At 36.9% G+C, this 25,398-nt stretch overlaps 1 protein-coding gene across 2 annotated transcripts in view; it reads left to right on the forward strand.

The window, feature by feature from the left end:
- The window catches only part of LOC117402858 (lutropin-choriogonadotropic hormone receptor-like), a 31,527-nt gene extending 10,364 nt beyond the window's left edge, over positions 1-21,163 (forward strand). The window contains exons 1-11 of one of the 2 annotated variants that reach the window (XM_059024696.1): positions 1,943-4,359; positions 9,855-9,942; positions 11,776-11,850; positions 13,212-13,286; positions 13,705-13,779; positions 14,795-14,872; positions 15,080-15,148; positions 17,518-17,592; positions 17,797-17,985; positions 19,042-19,113; positions 19,380-21,163. In XM_059024696.1, the coding sequence (XP_058880679.1) occupies positions 13,240-13,286; positions 13,705-13,779; positions 14,795-14,872; positions 15,080-15,148; positions 17,518-17,592; positions 17,797-17,985; positions 19,042-19,113; positions 19,380-20,550 (1,776 nt within the window). In that variant the 5' untranslated portion in view covers positions 1,943-4,359; positions 9,855-9,942; positions 11,776-11,850; positions 13,212-13,239 and the 3' untranslated portion in view covers positions 20,551-21,163. Of the gene's footprint in view, positions 1-1,942; positions 4,360-9,854; positions 9,943-11,775; positions 11,851-13,211; positions 13,287-13,704; positions 13,780-14,794; positions 14,873-15,079; positions 15,149-17,517; positions 17,593-17,796; positions 17,986-19,041; positions 19,114-19,379 lie in introns of those variants that run through there. The other variant, XM_059024695.1, reaches the window with a different exon arrangement.
- The last annotated feature ends 4,235 nt before the right edge of the window (positions 21,164-25,398 follow it).

The raw sequence follows: 25,398 nt of genomic DNA on the forward strand, positions 1-25,398 counted from the left end.
ATCGTTTTTTCTGTTTTCCTCCAGATTTTACTGGTGCTTAATTCGATGTATATCAGTCTCTCAGTCGAGCTTCCTCCTGTCAGCCTGAGGAGCTATGAGCCCGCCACGGCCCTCCAAACCACGTGCTCCTAGATGCTCTTTTTCCACTGGAATACTCCAGGTGTTAGACATGTGATTCATGGACAATAATGTTGAAAATTTGCTGTGGCTGGAGTGACATCTTAAACTCCATCAAACCACTGTGGGGTGTTTAGAAATGCCACCTTAGGCATCAGACCACCAACGCTCTGAAGGAGAATTAGCATAATTTTCCACCAGTATCTATTAAAATGTACTGGCCAGTGTTAGTAACAGGGCCGAGTGACCTACACGCTATTAAATATTGGGTCCCCTGGTGGAAACAAGGACCCACTGCATGTTTGCGGAATGTATCTTGAAACTTGATCATTGTTAACACTTCCTTTATTGACAAAATCGTTTTTTTCTGGATGACCTATGAAAATCCTGATTTACTAAGTAACTACTATATAATACACAGGAATTAGAGACACTTTATGTAAAGTGTTACCTTTTTAAAACTATTGGACCTTTTAAAGAACAACTTGATACAACTATGAAATATTACAGTTATGTGAACTAATGTATTTTTGTTGTTTGGAATGACTTTGTGTATCTCAATATAGGGCAGTCTTCTCCTGTTGACAGCAGTGTAAAGTCCTGTTTGATATTAAGGCCAACCCTGTATTCAGTAATAGCAAGCTGTGAACTACTGTACCAACTACCAACCAACATGGGTGCAACTTGGATGCAGCATTATTTAACATTTGATTTAGCTTCTGTAAATGAATTGGCAAACAACTTTTTAAATAATCACCATCCTATGATTTTAACTTGTTCTGTGTACCTTCATTAATAAAGAAAGAGGAATGTAACAGGGCGAGGTGCCCTGTGCATTGTTTTGTTTATTTTATTTTAGAACGGAGTCCCATCCACAGTTTAAAAAACTCGTGCAGAAGGCGAACCATCTCCCGAATTAATTACGGGATTAATTTTGTTGCTAATTGGGAGATGGTTCACCTTAATAAAAGCCTGCAGCTCTCGGCACTCGTGGTGGGTGTTGTAGGAGCGAAGAGAGCGAGAGCGGAGCGGAGCGATCGTGTGAAAACGAAACTAAATTAAATTATAACATACAGGAACAGTGACAGCGACTGCCCAGCCTGACCTGTACGGTTTATTTATTATTTATTGTTGATTTTGTGTTCGAGATTTGTTTTTGTTTACTCTTTTATTTTGCTCTGTGAGCGCCAGTGTTTTTGTTTAAATATTTTATTTATTTTTGCTGAATAAAAACGGCACAGCCGATTCTTTCTTTTGAGCTGCAGTATTGGTGTCAGTTTGTTTTCATGCCTGCTTCTGCCGTGACGTCACCAATCAGCCACCCTGTCACATGTGGTGGCAGCGGTGGGATCGCAGCGCCTCCAGGACGCAGGTAGAAGAGGTTACTGCAGTTTTTCGTTTTTTTTTCACATTTTTTCAAATTGTTTGTTTGTGGAGTGAAGAGGAGGAAGGAAGATGGGAGGAAAGAAGATGGGAAGGACCACATGTGACAGGGTGGCTGATTGGTGACGTCACGGCAGAAGCAGGCATGAAAACAAACTGACACCAATACTGCAGTTCAAAAGAAAGAATCGGCTGTGCCGTTTTTATTCAGCAAAAATAAATAAAATATTTAAACAAAAACACTGGCGCTCACAGAGCAAAATAAAAGAGTAAACAAAAACAAATCTCGAACACAAAATCAACAATAAATAATAAATAAACCATACAGGTCAGGCTGGGCAGTTGCTGTCACTGTTCCTGTATGTTATAATTTAATTTAGTTTCATTTTCACACGATCGCTCCGCTCCGCTCTCGCTCTCTTCGCTCCTACAACACCCACCACGAGTGCCGAGAGCTGCAGGCTTTTATTAAGGTGAACCATCTCCCAATTAGCAACAAAATTAATCCCGTAATTAATTCGGGAGATGGTTCGCCTTCTGCACGAGTTTTTTAAACTGTGGATGGGACTCCGTTCTAAAATAAAATAAACAAAACAATGTACAGGGCTCCTCGAGGCATAAGCAATTAGGAAATAACACTTACTACCCAGGAACAAAAATTGTGTTACATAGTGTTATCAGCTCTAGCTATTTTAATCAATGTAGGAAGAGTCTGGGAAAGACTGTTAACACAAATGGAATTACCGTAGATATTTATACAGGATTTTTACAAGCTTGAAGATAGGGTGTGTCTGGTGCATTTTACAACTGCTGCTATCAGAAAGTTCAGTAGGACAGTAAGATAGGGTATAGCCCAAGATCAGATCAAAACAGAGCCATCGTTATCAGAGGTGATGGCCTAAGGGTGGGTGTAATGTTATTCAGAATCTTGAGGGTTAACTGTTACCCTTAGCTGATGTAATCACTGTCTGCTATAGACTGAAAGGCATTTCGTATTCAGTTAACTATATATCGTCAGAATTCAATAATTTTCCTCTTCAATTGCATGTTTATACAAAACAGCATATAGCCAAGTAATAGCCCATGCACCTGCTTGTGAAATTATACAGTAACAAAACAGAGATAACTGACGCCTGTCTTTCTTTAATCTCTGTGGGTTCAAAATAGCCATCTTGAATGGTCACATCCTGGATTACAAACACTTTCCTAGTTAAGTAATAAAGTAACAAATACGTTACAGCAGAGTGCAACACTGGAACAGGTTGACTTGAAATTGCATCATAGGTCAGGCTCCTCTCGTATTCCATTTTGAAAAGGTCAACACCGGTTCCAGGAAATGTATAATGTATAACAAAGGGTCATGCTCTTTTTATGGTTCTCTGCACCACACTGCAGCATCGCGCTCACGGGGCACAGTGCAACTAAAACAAACAAGAATGCTCCCCATCCCCTTCCAGTGGTATGTGCCATTCCGGTGCCATTATGTGGCTTGTATTTTGTGTTACCTCGTTCTTTTGTGGTTTGGTGATGAATTCTGGTGCTAAAGCAAGGAATTGGAGTGTCAGTCCTGGAGACTGCAGTAGGGTGTAATATACACTAAGATCACATTAGAACATAAGAACATAAGAAGGGTTGCAAGTGAGAGGAGGCCGTTCGGTCCGTCTTGCTCGTTTGCTTGTTAGTAGCTTACTAATCCTAGAATCTCATCAAGCAGCTTCTTGAAGGATCCCAGGGTGTCAGCTTCAACCACACTACTTCAACAACAATTCTCTGTGTAGCTCATAATACAATACATGATATGGAGAAAGTATAATATGTATTCATATCAGCTGTAAATCACATGTATTCATCATTCAAGAACTGTAAGCCTTACCAGTACCTTATCAATACTTCACACTCCAGTGTTCACATAACTTACAACAATGATCTAGTGTTACTGGCACTTTCCCTTAGATTTTTATATACAATCCAGCCCTTTAAATATCACGTCAAAGGAACTGAACAACAAGAGTGATAATAAACTTGGTGATAAAGAGCAAGAAGCCAGCAGCCAGCGACTTAATGTAGCAAGTACAGTCCTGCAGTTTCTTGCACATAAAGAAGGGGCTTTCAAAAACAATTGTATGTTTGACCTGTTGCCATTTCTAAGAGGCCAGGACATAAGAGAATTTGGTACAAGTCTAAATGTGAGCTGAACTATATGTAGCATATAAATGAGTGTTCCAGGAACCCTTACAAACAGGGATTTACAATAACCTATTATAGAAGAAACAAAGTCATTATAGTGAACCCTCTTGGGTAGCTTATAGGGTTAAGTGCCACTGTTTTCAGGAATGAGTATAACCACTTGAATAGCAGTTATAATAAAGTCATTTTATTGTTACTATTTATCCACCATGTTTTATAGACAAAGAAGCTTAGATGTTTCTAATTAAAGGTGTAATAATCAAGGTTATAAAAAAATGACAACATTATATCTCCGTCTCTTATTGTCTCATTCTTTTTGTTTCCCACATTATTTTCAGTAAGATTCAAGTGAAGCCCATTCATCTTGCCACAATGCCAAGTCCAAGGCTCAGCGGGGATCCTATTATCTGTAACACAGGAAATGAATGAAGCATTATGGAAAGAGATTTGCAGACACAAAAAAAAATGTGTATATAAGAATGTTATTATGCTAGTGAATGATATGACACCTTTAATGCTCAATACTGAGCTTGGAATGGCACAAACTGCTACAGATTGTACTTGTGTAAAAATGTGTTTGCTTTGATTTGCTTTTTCCAGGAGATTATCTCATCTCCCATTCAAAGTGATCCCAAGCTTTGCTTTTAGTGGACTGAGCAACGTGTCGAGAATGTAAGTTTAAAACATATTTATTCTCTTTAATACATGCTTTTGGTGAGACAGAACCATTTCATGACATGTCTTTGATTCATTCTGATAATATGGGAAATGATGTATGCATACAACATGTGCCTCTCTGCTTAAAAGACCATTTGGATTTGTGTTAAAGGGTGATTGTAGATTCAGGGGTAGGTGTACTACAGTGTTGCAATAGTCGCAAACCAGTTTCAAATGAGTCGGAAGTCTAGGGTGAAATGTACTACACAGGCGCAATGCTGTTTGCGACTTTTTAGGGAATGCTTTGCTGCAGCAGTTTTTCTTTGCAGTTCAGCCTTCCTGCATAAATTCACAAAAATGAGTTGGAGATAGTGCAAATGAGGGGTGCTCAAATGAGATGTATTAAAGCTGCTGGCAATTGCGACACTTAGGCCTACAATTGCATCAATTTGTTAAGAACTTTTGAAAACATGTTTTAAACAGTCAGCAAACCTTTAAAGGCAGTATGAAAAACACTATCCCCAAACCATGGCCGCTGTGATTGCAGCAAGAAGGAGACATTGGGGGAGTTTCCATGTATGTTCTAATTTTTCTCAAGACATTGTGCTCAAGCCAAATGAAAAATGACCCTATGCATTTCGGGTTCCCATTGGCTCAGTTTATTTTACTCGAAGACCCTCTTTTCACCTGACGTCATGCAAATGAAGGGGAAAGGAGGCGGTCGATATGCAAATTAGCCACGCGTAGTGCTCTCGTGCTGACACCGCGGGAAAATGTGGTTTCCATGCACAGAGAACAGGTACACGAGAGAATCTCACCTGGAAATCCATGGTTGTCAGGTGACATCTTGTTTGAGTGAAACTTTAAAGCACAGTGTTAAGCTGATATAATAAAGCTGTGATTTGTAAATGTTTTACTGCTCTTGTCCAAATTGTTTAGTAGTGAATGATATTTCAACTAATTTATCACACAACGTAGTAATTAAAGAAAAAAGAAGATAATTAACCCAGAGGTATATAATGAAACTGTCCAACCCAGCTATTGCAGATCACCATGGCTGAAAACCGACGGAGACGTAGGATTATAGAGGTCTGTGCTAGACACCTTCCATGTATGCTCCAAGGCTGTCTGGATTCGGAGCAGTCGATGTTTTCACGTGAAGTGCAGGTTTCCATGTGAAAATGAGCGTTCATTTCCCATGTTTTATGTCATGCTCGTGAGTAAATGAGATTTACCCTATCCCTCTCTGCGGCCACAGTCCTCACCCTCTCAAGATGTTCTCCCAAACGTGCACACGCATCGCCACTTTACATGTAAATAACCACACATGGAAACTCCCCCAATGTCTTCGCAACAAATATTTAAATTAGTATGTTGTGGCTCTCTTCATTAACATATTTTCTCTTAGTACATACGACCAAATGCATACTTTGCAAATTCCAGTATGTTTACGATGTGACTGGCGCATCTTAGTACGTCTACTCCTCAGTCACAAATCTCATTGTATTGCAAAAAGGCAATGAGGCAAAATTGATTATGGTGTTCTGTGCATATCTGTGTGTTCATCTACTTCATAGTCCCAGTATAATCCCAATATTTCAGTGCAATATGCAGTATTTTTTTCTATTTTAAGTAAGATCGTTCACATTCTGTTATTTGCAGCGGCAGCAATTACATTAATCATTAAACAAATGAACTAATTATGCAGGTTTGACAATGACAAGGTGAACATACAGGAACCATTTTGCATGGTGTTATATTTATTAAAATCTATTGTACAGAATCAGCAACTATTTAGAGTAGTAAGTTTATTTATATAGCGCCTTTCATACAACAGTATCTAAAAGCACTTTAAAAGTCAACCATGAACATGAAAAAGTTATAGTAAAATAAATCAAAATACCAAAGAAAATCAATATTAGTAGTGAAATAAAAAGAGAAGAACACTTTTAACATTTTGTATAAAATGCTAGTCTAAAAAAAGTGAGTTTTTAATCTTGATTTAAAAATATTAAGTGACTCTGCAGGGACAGTAAGGTATTATTTAAACCAGTTTAGTACAGTTCCAGACTACCCTACCCAGTTTTTAAGATAATCCATTAAAATGGTATGATCAACAGTATCAAATGCTTCACTTGGGTCTAATAAAACCAGAATGAAAATATATAAGTAATTTACAATTCTAACCACTGAAGTCGCTCTACTATGAGCAGGTCGAAAACCTGATTGCTAATTTTCAAGAACTTTACTGTTATCAAGAAACATATTAAGCTGACTGGCTGTTACCTTCTCCAAGATCTTAGGTATAAAAGGTAAATTGGAGATAGGTCTAAAATTGCTCAGAACTAGGATCTAAATGAGATTTTTTGTGTAACTGCTTAACCACAGCAGTTTTAAAAGCAGTTGATACTGTTCCAGTTGACAAAGATCTATTAATAATTTCAAAAAGAAAGTCACATAGATCACTAAAAATGCCTTTGAGGATTTTCATTGGAATTGGATCTAAAAACAAGTGGAAGAGCTTGTCTGCATCCCTGACTTATTCAGAGTTCCAAAATAAGCAGACGACCGTTCCAAATAAGAGTGGACACTTGCAATATTTCTAAGATGGAAAAAATAGTTACAAATAAATTTAATATGTGCATCAAAACATAATTCAGAAACGAACAAAACTCCCAGATTTGTAATGACAGGGCTAACAGTAAAGCAGCAATTTCGCAAGGTGACATTTAATAAAAAGAGAGAAAGCACATTTTTATGAGATCCAACACACATAACCTCCGTTACAACATTTAGTTGTAAAAAAATTTGGCACATCCAGTTTTGAATCTCAGTAAAACACTGCGACAGCACTGAAACCGCCCCCGATAAATGGGGTTTTGTGGAAACATAAAGTTGGATATCATCTGCATGATTATGAAAACTAAGGCCCCTATTTTGTAGGAGTCTTCCATGAGATAATGTATAAATCTAAAAACATAATTGGACCCAGAATAGAACCTTGGGATACTCCAGAAGTCAAACCAACAATTTGAGAGGAACAACCCTCAGCTGACATATTGGCCACAACCAGTAAGACAGGACCGAAACCAATTTAAGGCTGTACCAGAAATACAGGCTTCGTATTCCAATCGTTGTAACGAGATATAGTGATCTACAGTATCACATGCTGAGGACAAATCCAATAGATTATGAGAGGATCTAAAGCCCGATTGAAACGTCTCATGAAGGGCATTTGTAGTGAAATGTGCCCGCAGCTGCAAAGCAACCACCCGCTCCAGGACCTTAGACAGAAACGGAAGATTTGATATCGGACAGAAATTTGAAAAAACAAAACTGTCAAGATTAGTTTTTTTTATGTAATGATGTAATAATAGCTCAATTAAAAGTTTCTGGTACTTTTCCAGAAGATAAGGATAAATTAATAATCTGTAATAAAATAAAAGCAATTTTGTCAAATTGAATCTGCAAAAGAGCAGAAGGAAAACGATCCAGAAGCCTTCACAGATGCAAACATAACAGATGCTACAGGTAAAAAGTTTGAGAAATTTGATGTTATTGTTCTCAGAGAAGGTAACTGGGGACAGAAATCACCACTAGGGGCAGAAACAGCAGCAGCTTCACTGATAGTTAATATTTTTGACACAAAGAAATCCATAAGCTCCTGGCAATGGGCATCAGAAAAGGAACGCAGAGTAGAATTTACAGGGGGTGACAACAATGTGGAAAAAAGGACTGGAGTTGCCTTGATTCCATGATGATATTAGAAAAATACCTAATTTTCTCAGCCCTTAAGGCCTTTCTGTATTTCTTCAGATGCTCATGCCAGATCTGCTCATGGATCACTAAGTGGGATTTCTTCCAAGCTTTTTCCAATTTATGAGTTTGAGATTTCATAGCCCTTAACTCATCTGTGAACCCAAAGGGAATTTTTTGGAACTACATTTTACAGGTCTTAATTGGAGCCAGGTCATCAATTATTTCAGAAAGAGAGTGATTATAAGCATTTACACACCAGTCTAGATCAGAACTAGCAGAGAATTTCATGTTTAGAATAAACTTTATGCATTCTAACCGGGGCCATTGTCTCAAAAGTATTTGTTCTATGTGTGCCTTTCTCAGAGCTGAATTTCTGATGAGTCAGACACTCGAGTGTGTCCAGCTATAATTTCGGTCCTATGTGAAACTGTGGAGACTGTGAGTTAATAAATGAAACAATCTCTATACACATATGTTCATGCATTTCTGTGTATATGTAGAACCCTATGGTTTGTTTTTCCTTATTCTCATTTTCTGACATAATAACAATATTACTATGAACTCGAGTAGTCTGCCGTAAGGTTGCCATGTGGATTAGGTGGGTTATATGGGAGGGTTTTCTTTGTCTTGTTTTGTGTTTGCTGACTACTGCCTGCTTAAAACATGATATATTCTCAGATTGTTTAAACATGTATCGTAAGGGATCAAGTGTGAATTTAAAAAAAAAAGTATGTTAAAAAGAAATCTCATTGGCAGAGAATGATTGGAATTCATGAAACAATGATTGGAATTCATTGTTTTGTAGAGAGGTTACCTTCATATTGCAAGCCTCTATCACGCCAAGGGATATTTTTATAAAGGGATCTGCTCAGCTCTGGCATGTAAAACATGTGAATGTAATTTAGCAGCTGTATGTATGTTTTGGTTTTCTGAGCTGCCTACAAAACCCCCTGAAAACAAGGTGATCTCGACTCCATTGAGTGCCCCTGGAAAATAATTGTGTTACCTTCTATCCTGTGAATAAATAAACACATGGCTCTTGGGACATTTTGTCCAATTAGTTGTGCCAGAGACAATCATTTAAACAGCAACAAATTGCAGCTGTCATGCTAAACTCTACTGATGACTGTGTTTGTCTTAATAACAATACAACTCCTTTATAATTCTAAACTGCTAAACCAATGTGGGATTCACCTTTTTTCATGAACTAACTGGTAAATTTGAACACATTGTAATAGTATGTATGATTTCCTGTCTTATGTATTAAATATGTTTTTCTCTGTCTGTGCCTTTCTCAGAGGTTTCTATGGCAACACCATTTTTTTCTCAATATATTAGGCTGTTGGTGACATTCTACAAATAATATGTTCAAATGAAATTGGAAAAGAAATTCACATTTATATAACACTGATCACTGGAAGAGCTTTGGGTAAACATTTATTAATGTTTATTAATGCTAGAGGCACAATGTCATCTGAAGCCCACCGGGGTCTTGATTTACATCATCGATCATCACTGATTTTTACCAATTTGAAAATACAGGGATCGGGAGATATTCAGTACATGTCAATAATTACAGTACTTCTCAAGCCTGGTCTAACTGCACGGTACTTTACTTTATGAGTCAACCAACCTACTCAGTCCTATAGAACACTGCGGTCCTAGTGGGTGTAGGTACATCTTTATATAAATACTGAAGGAAAACCCATCTCAAAATAAAACTAAACTAAAAGAACCCCCCCTTGTTTCAGTTGTATTTGTATCTGAGACATGCCACTGGCCACTCCTTCAGGTATGTCCAGGATAAGGCAAGAACGAAAAAGAAAAGAAAAATTACAGGTATGTTATTTAAATAGTTGTAGCAACACGTGGGGACGTATAACACTGCATACTTTTTAAGAACCCATCAATGAATGGAGTGTAGAATCATACGTTGATAATGACAAACCTTACCTTAAATTGAATCTTACATATAAGTTGTATTTTGTGGGCTGTACAATGATTGTTGTGAGTCTGCAGGTTTTAATGTCAATTTGCGGGTCCTTGCCCAATCCTTGGCTTGCAGTCCAGTTGAATCCCAGCAGTATGGACTCGATTGACGCGCAGGGGCAAGGCGACCCCAAGCTAGATGATTTGGCAGGACGTCATAGAAGGAATTTTCTAAACTTCACAGAGAAAGAAACGTGGTATTTGCGGAATGGAATGATGAGCAGGAGGGGCAGCGTTATATGCTCCTCAGAATTTTAGTTAGCGAAAGATAAGTGTTCAGTTAGGTAATTTCACCCTTCATGCTGTCCACCAAAAGGATTGTGTAAATTGGTCTTATATAGCGAGCTGGTCATATCAGAGAGAGGTCTTCTGAAAGGGGAGAGACAGCATGGTCCTAATGGTAGCTGGTCACTGTACTTATTAAGTATACAACCAACAGTTTGCCAGAAAATTACCATGGAAGCCCTTTCCAGCAGAGCGCTTTTCATTGTTGTTACAACTCAATGATTATAAACTCAAAACACCAAACCGTAAGACCTCTTCTGACTACAGTACATCCCTTTGTGAAAGCTAGGTATACCACCTTGTTACTTTACCTTTGCTGTATCCTGTGTTTTCTGTATTCACACATCATGGTTCATGTAAAACTTACATTGGTCATAAATCATGCATTCTGTACTATACACCCAATGCAGCCACTTTGATCCTCCCCCAAAAAAAGACACTGTGTTAAGTTGTGGCTTAAATATTTCGAACTGTATTTTTCTTATTGCCGTGCTTTGTTTAACATAATCTGTGCATCTAGTTGCAACCTATTAATATGGGCTCTTAGCTGTTGCATAATAAATAAACCCAATAGGGAACTTTTTGCAGAGCAATCAGAGCATCAGTGTGGTTTCTACTTAACAGAGTAGGTGGTGTCCAAGCATGATCATTATCTGGGTCTGATTTATTGGTCTCTATTCTAAAGATACTAAGGGATTAAAACAATTATAAAGTGTAAAACAAACAGGAAAGAAGGAGCAGATCAGTTATTATTTTGCTAGATTATTGCTTGTTATAAAATTACAGTTTCTATCGTTTCATTCCTCTCTGTAAATGTGTCTTTGCCCATAGGCTTATATGACAGATTTTAACAATGCACTGAAATACCAGTTTACAGATCTAACAGTACAGATCCCACTATACAGATCACAGATCTATACAATACAGATCTATACAGTACAGATCCCAGTATACAGATCTATTATTATTTATTTCTTAGCCAGGGTGACTTACAGTTGTTACGACTTACAGTTGATATCACATTATATATCAATATAATGTGATATTTCACATTATACAGATATCACATTATTTTTTACATACAGTACAATTACCCATTTATACAGTTGGGTTTTTACTGGAGCAATCTAGGTAAAGTACCTTGCTCAAGGGTACAGCAGCAGTGTCCCCCACCTGGGATTGAGCCCACGACCCTCCAGTCAAGAGTCCAGAGCCCTAACCATTACTACACACTGCTGCTCAGATCTATACAGTACAGATCCCAGTACCAGCTCTGTGGCAGTGTTCTGGCTGCTGGGATTCAGTCGACCCCTCTTACCTTTGCGTTAAGAACACTGTGTTAATATATATTCAGTACATGTGTTAAATTACTTCTGTTGTACATATTTATTTTTACAGTGAAATTACCCAGAGCGACTCAGTCAAGAGAATAAAAACACAAGCTTTTGTGTTCCTTCTCAGCCTTACTGAAATGTAAGTACAAGTCATTTATCTAACATGTTCAAAACAAAGCTGAAAGACAGGTGTGCTAATGCAAAGTGTCTCTCATGGTGTTCCAGATACTTGTAGCCAGGTATCACTAGTAGTCCTGATTGCAATGAGCCCCACACTCACTTCTCCACTCGTTGCAAACCAGATGGATCATGGCGATAAACCATGAACACTAAACTGAAAATAAATTAAACTGTCCCAGTTGTAATTTATCAATTTGTCTTCAGCTTCAATAAATACGTTTGTTGCAAGTGATGATAATTGACTAAGATAAGTGACAATTAATGGAATTTAAACGGAACCAACTCAGAACAGTTTATCACTTGAAAACAGGTATTCCAGCTGCATTTATTTGTAATGAAACCGCTTCGTTCTGAGACAAATGCACCAGGAACATCCACACTTCCTGGAGCCTCTGCACACAAACCTAATTCTAACATGTAATGGACCTCCTGCTAGCAGCTGATGAGCTCATAACACTGACATCAGCATAAGACACATACTTACCTCTCGACTGTACAGCACTGTAATGGTTTGGCATCTTAGCCCATTAAACTTGATGCAAACCAATAACTTCAGTTAAAAGACAATCGTCTTACCATTCAAAGAGCAAGCTGTAAACAGCAAGCTCTCTAGTCGAGGGGTAACTACTATATGTGCTTTATGCTGATGTCAGTATTATTCACCCATCAGTTGCAAGGAGGAGATCCTTTACAAGCCTTAAAATCACTTTTTCTAAATGAATATTCAGTCTCCCCGCAGGATGCTTGAAATAACATTCTCCGTACAACAAAGTGTGAATGCTGGGCTTGGGCTTCAGTAAATAAAGTCTTCATACCAGTCAGCCTCTGGCTATGTAGTCAATGTGAATGCTATATATAAAAAGTTTAGCTTCAATAGCAATAAATACCTGTAGCCCATGACAAATCTGAAGTGACTCCAAGCTGCAGTTGGCTGCCAGAAACCTTAGAGTATTTCTTTATCAGTGTGCATGTGGTATTAACCACCTTGTATGCTCTGGGCTTCTTAATAAAAAATAAACAATAAAAAATAACAACACTACATTTTGACAGCAGGGACATTGCATGAAGATGCAAGGTTTGTTGCATTAGAGAGGTCATCAATATTAAACTACTGTGTGTTTCCATGCTGCAGGCTTGCTATTAGTCAGATATCAAGGACTTATCACGGGATACAATGGCCAAGCATACGAACAAGTCTACAACAGCAGCCTCGATTCAGTGAAAGACATCGGCTGCCATCTATTGTATATATTTCAATTTTTACAGAGATATTTGGACTGTATTAATTTTTGTTGTTGTTTGCTTTTTCTCTGATTTTAGCTCAATTCAAAATACAAAACATCTTGTGATGATTGAACAGGGGGCATTTGCAAATCTTCCAAAGTTAAAATACCTGTAAGAATCATTGTGAGTTGTTTTTGTAACAGTTCCATCAGCAGTTTAATGACAAATCATCACTTGTAGTATGTTTTTTGATAAATTGGGTATATGATTTATTTTATAAATGACTTGTTTTCATTTGTCATAGTCTTCAAATATGTTGTTTATATGTGTGATGTGAAAAGTTAAGAAAAGAGTAGCTAATAGGTAAACACTGGCAGATATGCAACTACAACTCATTTCAACCCCATTTTTGTAGGTATATATTTTTTATTGAAAATTCATGTTTAAGATCTGTGTGTTAGTAATATATTTTAGCCGCTAGTACGTCAAATTAAAAAGTACTTAAGTTGGACAAATTACTGTTCATTGTTAAATCTTTCTATAAATATAAGATGTCACATACTGTGTATTTCTGTTCTTCTTTTATCAGGAGTATTTGTAACACTGGAATAACTATATTCCCTGATTTAACAAAGATCTACTCTATGGAGTTCTATTTTCTCCTGTGAGTATTGAGATACATCATGAAATGTCATGAAACGTCATGAAACGTGTATTAAATCTAACTTTAATATAACTTGGCATCCAAGAGTAACGGGCTCTGATTGCTCTTATTTTCCTGTGTGTGGTACAGTACATGAACCTCCTTTGATTGTCAACTCATGCATCTCATCCAGGCCTAAAGAGTGAAGCTCAACAGGCCTTACAACAGCGACAGGCAAAATCATTTAAAAGCAGTTGGATTGGAAAATGTACCGTCGACAAATACACCTTGCATATTCCATTGGGGGTGTAAAAGCCGTTTTTATTAATAACGGTTAAAACTACCTTTGGGGAATGAAAACAACAAGGCAAGCTTTCTGATTAGGTATAGTGCATGGGAGGCAATGCGGTAATAGAAATGCACCTAGTAAAAGGTGCCAAGGAGTTTTTAAACATGATTGTGCAACGCTGCAGATTTAAACTAGTTGATGTATAGCAGATCTCTGGATGACTGTGAGTTTTAGAAATGTGCAACACATACACTTATGTTTGTGCAAGATTTAGCAAAGTCTTTACACTTGCAATACAATCAGTGCCGTTTTTGTGAAAAAGAAACTGGTGATGTTACATAACTTGTTATTTTGAAAGATAAACACTTTGATTCTACTTCAGCAATACATGGAGCAAATTGCATTGCGATGTAAATACCTTGATTAATCTGGCCCATTGTGCTTTGGAAGTTGAAGACCTAAATCATTTTATTTAATGATACAAAACATTCTTGTTTTGCAGCTTTTGAAAATAATGCTGTAAGTGGTAAACACCCTATTTTAAAAGATGGGATCAAATGTTCACACAGTGGGTCGTGCTACGGCATCAACAGTTAGGGTTAGGGTTAGGGATAAGGTTAGGGTTAGGGTTAGGTTTAAAAGATGTTTACTCAGTATCACGTAGAAAAAAGTAATTGGATGCTACAGTAGATCTCTCAATGGTTTTATATGTTGTGTAAACAACTAATAATGGCTTTATTTCTCCAGGGAAATTTGTGACAACATGCATTTAACAACCATACCACCCAATGCGTTTCTGGGGATGGCTGAGGAGTGTTCACTAATGTGAGTAAGTCTTTTTTTTGTTAATCTTTTAATGCTATTTTCTTAATTTGCCAATACAATAGGTAACTAATTAAAGGTGTAGCGTTCTACCATATATACTTTTTTTTTTTTTTTTTTTAATAGGAGCATATTTAAGCGGAATGCTTGAATGCCTTGATAACATGATGTATGGGTATTTCTCAATTGTGTATTGTATTTCTCTTTCAGGAATCTCTTTAAAAATGGATTCAAAGACATACAGAACTATGCATTCAACGGGACAAAGTTGAATAAACTGTATGTATATTTCTACTTTATAAATATATATATATATATATATATTTTTTTTTTTTTTCACTAGAAACAAATATTGTGTATTTAAGGTGACCTCTCCTTGATCCCATCCACAAATGAATGCCATGAAAACCATGTCTCTTCACCCTGGTCCATTCGTGTTCTTGTTTCTCACATTCCAGGCTTTCTACTGTAGAGAGTGGAGTGGCAGAAACACTTGGAGAATATTACTGAGAGCAGACACTTTGATATCACCTTTGAAGCTTTGAGTTTGTGTAATGGATTGTATTGCAATTAGCTGATTCAGTAACACTTCTTGTTTGGGTCTTACCATTCACAATATAAGCCATCGGTGCATGTACAAGTCATCTCAAGTTTCCAAAGTCTTGTAAGTAAGTGGTTTAAACAGCTGGCATTGGAACATTAAATAAATAAATGAACAAATAAATAAATAAATAAATAAATGACATATCATTGGAATGGTGAATCAGTGACCTAAATAAAAAGAAGTTAGTAAACAGGAATTGTGGAACTACTGTAACATTTATATTTTAGTGATATGAAATCAAAGTCTTGATTTTTTGTTTAGTTTTATAAAAAAATATACCTTAATTCTTTTTTTTCTTTTTTTTTTTTTTCATGGAATTCAATATAGTGCATGCCAATATGGAAGATTCATCAGTGAATTGTTAGTCAATTTGGCTTTCATGCATACCAGTTTATTCACAGAAAAGCCAATACTGCACCTCTAAATCAAACAGCATAGAATTACATTAGCAACCAATACAATATCTTACATTACACAGTAGTATATACAGTGAGCATTATAAAGAAAGGTTCTAGTTAGATATACAGTAGTGTGCAAATGTATTAGAACACCCCATTTCTTCTGCAGTTTTGATTAGTTGTACTATGAAATCTTGGGAAATTGTCAAAATAGGCAAATTAGTAATTGTCTAATTTAATTGATTACTTTAAAAGGTCACACATGCAATTCATTTAAAATAGTAAGAACACATAGTCAAAAATGGTGAAATACATGAGACTTTTTAGAAATAGTTTTAGATGCCTAATTAAAGCACAGAATGGTCTAACATTTTCACACATGGGTGCCTATTGTGTTTCTATATCACTAAGTACTGACCAGAAATTGAAATTCTCACACCCAGAGGGTTTCATGCAGGTATTTCTATAAAGGCTATAAATAACAAATATTGAGATGTTCTAATACATTTGCACACTACTGTATGAAAATTAGAACAATATCCTTTGAACTCAATTTTAATTATTAGGTAGCTTAATAAATCTGCCCCATGTGATTGTTGTCAGAAGCAGACCACAAGCAACGAGTGGGGACAATAATACATGTAGACAGTATCAGGTGTTCTTCCTGGCAAGGAATACAATATATTAAACATAACCCAAAATTTAATAAAGGACAAGATGAACATGATTGAATTGTGAAGGAGCTGATGCTTTGAAGTATCACACAGATGCTGTGCAGATTCTGGAGGCAGGAATTGAAGCAGAATAGTATCCATCTCCATTAGAACTACTAGGTACAATAAGGTTGAAAACCTGAGTTTTGACACTAATGCATTGAGGCGAGATGTGTGGGAGCACGAAGCCTGATTGTGTACTGCCCTGGACAGAAGGAATATTTACAGGCAGCAGTGTGGAGTAGTGGTTAGGGCTCTGGACTCTTGACCGGAGGGTTGTGGGTTCTATCCCCAGTGGGGGACACTGCTGTTGTACCCTTGAGCAAGGTACTTTACCTAGATTCCTCCAGTAAAAACCCAGCTGTATAACTGGGTAATTGTATATAAAATAATGTGATATCTTGTAACCTGGATAAGGGCGTCTGCTAAGAAAATAATAATAATAATAGTAGTGGTTAGGGCTCTGGACCCAATACCAGAAGGTTTTGGGTTCAATCCCAGGTGGGGGACCCTTGAGCGAGGTACTTTTGTGCGATTGCTCCAGTAAAAACCCAACTGGATAAATGGGTAATTGTATGTAAAAATAATGTAATATTTTTTAACTATTATAAGTCACCCTGGATAAGGGCGTCTGCTAAGAAATAAATAATAATAATTTACTGGAAGTGTCTCTATGACTCTCTGGCACTGTGGAAGAAATCATGATTTTTACTGACTGGTATGTAGTATACTGGATGATGTTTTTTCAAGAGTACAGCAAGTTCTTAAAGTGTCGATCATAAGATCCACTTCATTTTTTATCTTCATAGTGTATTTCAGTTCCTTCTTCAATACAATACTTATATATATAATATAATAAACCATTGTGTTGTGTTTGGGGTTTGATGTTTGGGATATTTACTGTGGCAGACTTCAAATTCTTTATATCACCAGGGTTCTTAAGGATAATAAATATCTAGACCGAATACAGAACGATGCCTTCAGGGGAGCAACAGGACCTGATATACTGTAAGTTAGTGCTGTTTGCACAAGAAATAACATGTAAAAGTTGTCATTTTTAAGTACTGGAGCACTGTTATGCATTTCTGGGCTCTAACCCTTCTGTAATTATAAGTTATGTGCAGAATACAGGAAACACACAATTCTTCTTAAGATAAAACTTACAGAATTGTACAAAAAAAAGAGAAAAAGGTGATGTGTGTTGTTTTACAGAGACATTTCTTCAACACCTCTCCGAGTTCTGCCCACCCAAGGACTGGAGTTGGTGAAAGTGCTTATTGCTCGGGATACTTACTCCCTTAAGACACTGCCCCCTCTGGACAACTTTGTTTATCTACAGGAGGCTAATTTAACATATCCTAGTCACTGCTGTGCCTTCAGAAACTGGGACAGAAAGAAAGAGTAAGTGTGTCTCTGGACAGTACTGTTAACCCTTAAATACAGGGGTTAAAATGACTTAGCAACACACATTTGGACTTACTGTATATACACAATTTTCTTGTCACAGATCTGGAAAAGATGTATACAGTATAAGATTAAGGCTCCATAATTTGCAAAACATTTTTTAAAATTGTATTTTAACTTTTTTTGCATCTGTGTGTCTAAACCATTACAGCCTATTTGCTGTGGTCTGATGCATTTCATACAGTAAATTATGTAATGGAAAGGAAATACCAAAGAGCTTTTACTATGTTTTACAATGTGGGACATAGTTCTGTTTGACTGCAATTTTTGCTGTTTCCCCATCCATTATAAACTTTGTATATTTAATAATTGAAATGCTGCAGATAAGAATAAGGTCCATATAGCATCTCTGTATGTTATAAATTCATCTCCAATGGTGGGTGCCATCTGTCCTCTCTGATGTCTGCCTGTGTAGCAAAGCACTCACGGACAGTTTGCTTCATTTCTGAAGGTTCTTTTCTACACAGCCACTTTTTTAAAGAAAAAAAGGGTGAAGAAAATTGCTTTCCCAGAGATGAAAGGGTTTAAGATACAAAAATATTTTTACCAAACATGATATTGCACTAGTGAAAACCTTTTGATTGATGTATGGGAGTGATTTAATATCATACCCCTGACACTGCTTTTTAAAAAAACGTTTAATCTAACACTGCTAGGCTGATGTGACACCAATAAAACTCGAAAATGAAACATGGAAGTGCCTACAATGGGCACTAAAGGGTGATGGAAGAAATCATGTGCCCTGGTAAATCCTGGCTTGTATCTTTAAGAAGCATGTATACATTATGGTACTCTGAGTGGATTGTGATAAAGCAAGCCACACGGGTCCTTTGGTCCTATTCTAGTGCTTTAAGGACAAAAATTATTATTATTATTATTATTATTATTATTATTATTATTATTATTATTATTATTATTATTATTATTATTATTATACTGCATGTCATGGCTTTTTAATATGTACAATGTGTTTGCTTTTTTTTCTTCTCCCAGGCAGAGTTCTTCTAGTGCATCATTTGGAAACCTTTCCAATAATTGTAAAGACTATACAGCTCATGACAACGTGTAAGTCACACACAAAACACTTCTCACCACTTTGCTTCAATAGAAATGCAATTATGATGAATTGTGAGCAGAAAGACATATAAATTACCATCTGATAAAGTGAGGCAAATTAAATATGTGTTGTTGGGTTTGGTTGGGTTGGGTTGGGTTGGGTTGGGTTGGGTTGGGTGAGGTGGGGGGGGTCTAAAAGGAAAGTTCCTTGATTTAACAGAATAAATGTTCTTTCTTTTTTGGGGGGTGGGAAAACTTGGAACTCTCAACATCAGATATACAGCTGATAGTTACTATTCGAAAGACATGGATTACCTGTATCCAGAACTGGAAACCTGCAAGACAGAATTTCACTTCAGATGTACACCAGAGCCAGATGCTTTCAATCCCTGCGAAGACATCCTGGGCAACGACTTCCTTCGAATCCTTATCTGGATTATAAATGTATTTGCCATTGCTGGAAACTTTGCTGTACTGCTTGTTCTGCTCACCAGTCACTACAAACTCACCATCCCAAGGTTCCTCATGTGCAACCTTGCCTTTGCTGATTTCTGCATGGGCGTTTACTTGCTTCTCATTGCTTCTATTGATTCTAGATCAAAGGGCCAGTATTATAACCATGCAATAGAGTGGCAGGCCGGCGCTGGCTGTGGTGCAGCTGGGTTTTTAACGGTGTTTGCCAGTGAACTCTCAGTGTACACCTTGACCATGATCACACTGGAGCGCTGGCACACCATTACCTACGCCATGCAGCTGGACAGAAAGCTGCGTTTCAGACATGCTGCCATCATTATGATTGGGGGATGGCTGTTTTCACTCGTCGTGGCTTTCATGCCCATTTGGGGAGTGAGCAGCTACAAGAAGGTTAGCATGTGCCTTCCCATGGATATCGAAACTGCGCCAGCCCAGGGGTATGTTATATTCATTCTGATGCTCAATGTCATTGCCTTTATTATAATCTGTACCTGCTATATTAAAATCTACCTAACTGTACGCAATCCGGAATTCGCAACCAAAAACAGCGATGCTACAATTGCCAAAAGAATGGCAGTGCTCATCTTCACAGACTTTCTGTGTATGGCACCCATAACTTTCTTTGCCATTTCTGCAGCGTTCAAGGTGCCACTCATCACCGTGAGCAACTCCAAGATTCTGCTGGTTTTGTTTTACCCCATCAACTCTTGTTCAAATCCATTCTTGTATGCAATCTTCACAAAGGCATTTCGAAGAGATTTCTTTGTGTTAATGAACAGGTTCGGCTGGTGCAAGGCACAGGCAGACGCCTACAGAATGCATAGCTTCCCAGCTCAGAAAACCAATATAAGGAACGCTATCTCCTTGAGCAGTGCCAATAGAAGCTCTCAAGCAATGCTAAACTTGACTACCTTCAAGTGTCAGTGTCCTACAGGAAAAGGAAAAGAAGAACCTTGCTACAGACCTCCTTAACTGGGACGATACAGTGTGTGAACTCTGGGAGTGCATCTTGAGAGCTAATGTCAGGGATTTTTATACAGATCAAAATTCAGTACAGTATTTAACTATATTTTAATAAAGCAGGTTAATATCATGACAGTGTGTGAAATATGAATAAAAGAAAATGTGCTGCATATTTTTTAAATAAAGCTTTAATGTTAAAGTGTAATGGCCATGCTAAAGAAGGATTCAAGCTTGGCAATGCATTACTACAGTATACTAGTCATCTGTTCAGTAATGTTTCTAATATTTTAAATAGGAACAACATCCTCTCATTGCTCTGTGATGTCTTGTATTTACTGTAAATATTTTCAAAAGCTTATTTTCTGTTTGAAATGTTTGTATTTGTTACACTATCATGTTTATTGTATGTGTTCTTATTTTTGTTAAAATGTTAAATGTAAAGTGCGTTAAGCAGGCAGAGATGTCTGATATAGAATACTTGTTTTATTTTTATTTTATTTATTTTTGTTTGGGGGTGGTTGTTTTTGTATCTAAAAAATGTATAGTATGTCATTTTTGTATTTAACTGTTTCAACCTTCAGAAATTGTTGTATCAGTGTTCAGTTATAAAGAGTCAAAGATTTTTTTGTGTGTGTGAATTTTTTCTTTTTGTTTTACATATTTATTTCTGTGAATTTTCAATAAAAAAAAATCATGACTGTTGTCAGCAGGTAAGGGGTCGGCTAATGAATCTCCTTTCATCCTGGAGGAAGCCACTTCATTCGAACAACCCCAGGTGCATGCATAAGGTTTATGCTGTTGTAGGACCACCAGTTTCTAAACTAGACAAAATAAATGAAAATGTTTTAATACAAATCCCACTTCAGCCACTGACTCATTGTGTGACCCTGAGCAAGTCACTTAACCTCCTTGTGCTCCGTCTTTCGGGTGAGACGTAATTGTAAGTGACTCTGCAGCTGATGCATAGTTCACACACCCTAGTCTCTGTAAGACGCCTTGGATAAAGGCGTCTGCTAAATAAACAAATAATAAACAAAAACACAGTTGTTCATTTCCCCAGTGAATTAACTTACATCACTATCAGGAACAAAATGGCAAAGAATAATTATAAAACAAGTAAGAATAATGCAATTGGCAAACACGGGTCATAGATATTAGCACCTCCCAGCTGGAAATCAACATTTATACAAACAGCATTATTTGCCATTATTATAAAGATATTCAACTAAAAATGCTCTTTTAGAACTTTAGATCACTTTAAGAATGACAGACATCACAAATGTGTCAGATGGGCGCGTATAGATACAGTACAAACATATGGAGCTTCATATGGGAGTTGCCAGGCAGCACTGCAGGTGTCTGACATTATGATTCAAAATTGTTTAGATTTCTAAGCTTAATGTTATCATTTATGTATTTTTTTTTTTTTTTTTTTTTTTGGTATAAAAGTTCCCAGGATATTGGTGTTAATGAAAAACATGTTAAAAAAATGATATCTGATGTGATGTCCAGTACTTTACAGGGTTTTTGGTCATTTATTTGACTTTGTATTTTATCTCTCTATTATTGCAACCAAGCAACTTCTTTGTGTGTGATTTGCAAACTTCATTTCTAATCACTTTTTATATATTACATTTCCTAGTTCTGGGGCTCATGAACAATAGAGTTTGCAATGCATCAATTATTGTTGCCCATTATCTAACTGAAGTGTGATTATGAAATTGCACAACTACATTCATCAACAGGATAGCAAATATGTATATAATGATTTTCTGTTTTACTAATTCAATGTCGCCCCTGTGTTTTCAGGCTGTGCAACCCCCCCCCCCAAGAATAGTTATAGACCAAGTAATACTAATAAAGCACAATGCAATGTTAGTGTTCTGTTATAGAATACATAATAATAATGAAGCACAATGCAATGTCAATGTTCTGTTATAGAACACGTAATAATAACGAAGCACAATGCAATGTCAATGTTCTGTTATAGAACACATAATAATAACGAAGCACAATGCATTGTCAATGTTCTTAACCAAAACTTGGGAAATTGCTCTCATTGTTAAGGAACTAGCAATGTTGACAATGAGTCAGTAAGTGGTGGTATGGAACAAGAACAGAGCAAACAAATGTATTCATTCGTATTGCTCCAAGGGTTTAAGAAATACTTTACTGTACCTCAAGATCTCATAGAGTATCATGACAAAAAACCAGAACCTCTGCAAATATTCCTAATTGAAAAAGAATGGTCCTAATGTATTTACCTTTCTTCAGTGTACAGCTATGGCCAAACATTTTGTATCACCTAGAATATTAGGATTGAGACATCATACAAATATAAAAAAAATGTATGAACATAATTTTGATCTTTTATTGAACATCACATAATTAAATATACTACAAAATGATATCATAAAAAAGTCTACCGGAAGCCATAACAGTAGTACAGTATCTCATGTTAGATTTCAAAATGTCACTTCTTTCTATTTGTCAGTTTTTCGTTACAAAACTGCAGAGTGGTGTGTAATTCAATATGTTAGCGTAACATTATTCAGCAGGGTTAACTCCATTTTATGTAGCAAATGTGTAAATTCTACAGCGTGATGCAAAACTGTTCAGGACACAAACATGGTATAAATGAATGATACTGTACTTTAGTTTCACAGAAAAAATAGTCTGTGCCATATAACAAGGTTTCTAACTATCAACATGTTCTGGCTTCGGGCAAGTAAAATACCAAAGGGTGCTCCTTTTTTTGGTTTCCTGACTTTACCAAATGAGACATAAGCAGCAAGTGCACTTGGAAAGAGATGCTGGGACGCCAGAATCACCGTCAAGCCCTCTTGAGGTGTCATGGGCTAGTCGACGAAACACCGAGGATGGAAGGTGCCCACTTGAAGACCCCAGAGATGTACCCTACTTCGCTCAATCCAAACAGTTGTCATGCTGATGCGCTGGGGAGACCGCACTGTGGTTGATCCCCGGAGCCAGCATCGCAGCCATTGTGTGTGCTGATGCGCCAGGGAGGCAAATAAGCTGATCCCTGGAGCCAGCATAACACTTCAGCCATCAACACCAGACAGAAGGAGATCTACATTATCATATGGAAGGGAACGCAAATGGACAGAGACACAGATGGATCACTTTAGTTTACTGTAAAGCTACGTCTTAGTTGGTGCTTATGTTGGCGAGAGCCGAGTTCAAATCAGCATGAAGTTTTAACATCTACTCTCGTGTAATGGAAATCGTTTATAACATTTACCTGAGTAATATACTGTACTGGGGTGTTGCTAAAGGGATTCCTTGATAGAGAAAGTATGTTACACCCACACTCTCAAGTTAGAAGGCTCCAGTTGGTAAATTCAATCTTATTATTTTAAAATGCAATGTCCATTATTCAGGCTCAAACATTTTCACTGTATGACACATTCTGTCCTTTTTTATTCCAATAACATGGCTATTTTTAGTTAGAATTGACAAGGAACTGTATACAAATAAATACTACTTCCATTACAACTGATTGTAAATATTATCAGTCAAATGGTGTCATTTCAAAACGTTAACCATCCTATTTGTTTCTCAAACAAAAATAAATATTCTTTCATAAAAATGCATATTTTAAACATCTGCCTTAAATATGGCATTGAAATAAATACTCTTGACCAATATAAGATATGGATGCTGCACAGATTGCGTTGGTAGACATTTTGTTTAGGAAAATCTAATTTGTTGGCTATTCCATTATATTTTACCACTCTGCCTCATCAATGGATCTTGAAAAGACATCCACCAATGCTCATAACACCATCTTTAAGATAGAACTTGCATCTGTTTTTGCTCCAATTAATCTAAGACACAAAAGGTGTTTAGTTAATTGACTATTAAGTGCTCTGTATTGAAAATAAATAAGCAATATGTACTCGCATGCACACACACGCACACACGCACACATGCACACACCATGTGCAGTTCAATCATTGCCTTTCAACCTGATCTTAAATGTGGGTTGTAGCATGTCAGCGTGCCTATACTTTTGTTACCAGCAGACAAGTTTGCAGGATAGACAGAAAGTCAGCATGTGGGCATGAGATGACTCCCAGACCTTACACTGTACACACAAAACCAGGAACATGACCAAGGTTAAGAGAAATAGCCATAAACAAAGCAAGCAAAACAATTCATAGCATTGCTCTTGTGCACAAATTCAGTAGCCGTTGTAGCTTATCTGAGTGAATGTGAAGAAATGTTTATTTGGACTGGATTAGCACTTGATAGATGACGTTATTTAAAATAAATTAAACTAATTAAATTAATTTTGCTTAGTTTATTTCATACAGATGTTGTGCCCCCCTCACCCTCTTGTTCTTTATAAAGGGAAACTCAAGCATACGTTATCATACTGGCAAACAATAACATTGTCAGTATCAAAAAGGTCTGGCACATCCTGTTCACTTACCGGTACATCATCTCCAGAATTTAAAGGATCCTGCAAATAAGACAAGTCAATTCATTCCTAAGAAAATAGCTGCTTCGGACAAAAGATATAATTAAGTGCACATAGCTTATATAATTTAGCTCATTTTGAATGCAGGAGCTGCTTGTGTTTCTAATCCAAATAACATATCTTTCAGAACATACTGAGCATGGTATAGAGGCAGTGACTGAGGGTCTAGCTCCCAAGACAAACACTATGCCTGCTGCGCCAAAAGAGATGGACTTCATTTTCTAAGAGTTCATTACAAAATATCCCAAGCAACTCCTCACCCGATGCAATGGGTTAATGTTTACATGCTTCACAGAAACACGTTTCAAATAGCTAAGAACCATTTTCAAGAATTAAGCACAATACAGTAGGCA

The sequence above is a fragment of the Acipenser ruthenus genome, chromosome 5 (assembly GCF_902713425.1).
Source record: "Acipenser ruthenus chromosome 5, fAciRut3.2 maternal haplotype, whole genome shotgun sequence".
In the NCBI taxonomy this organism is placed as follows: Eukaryota; Metazoa; Chordata; class Actinopteri; order Acipenseriformes; family Acipenseridae; genus Acipenser; species Acipenser ruthenus.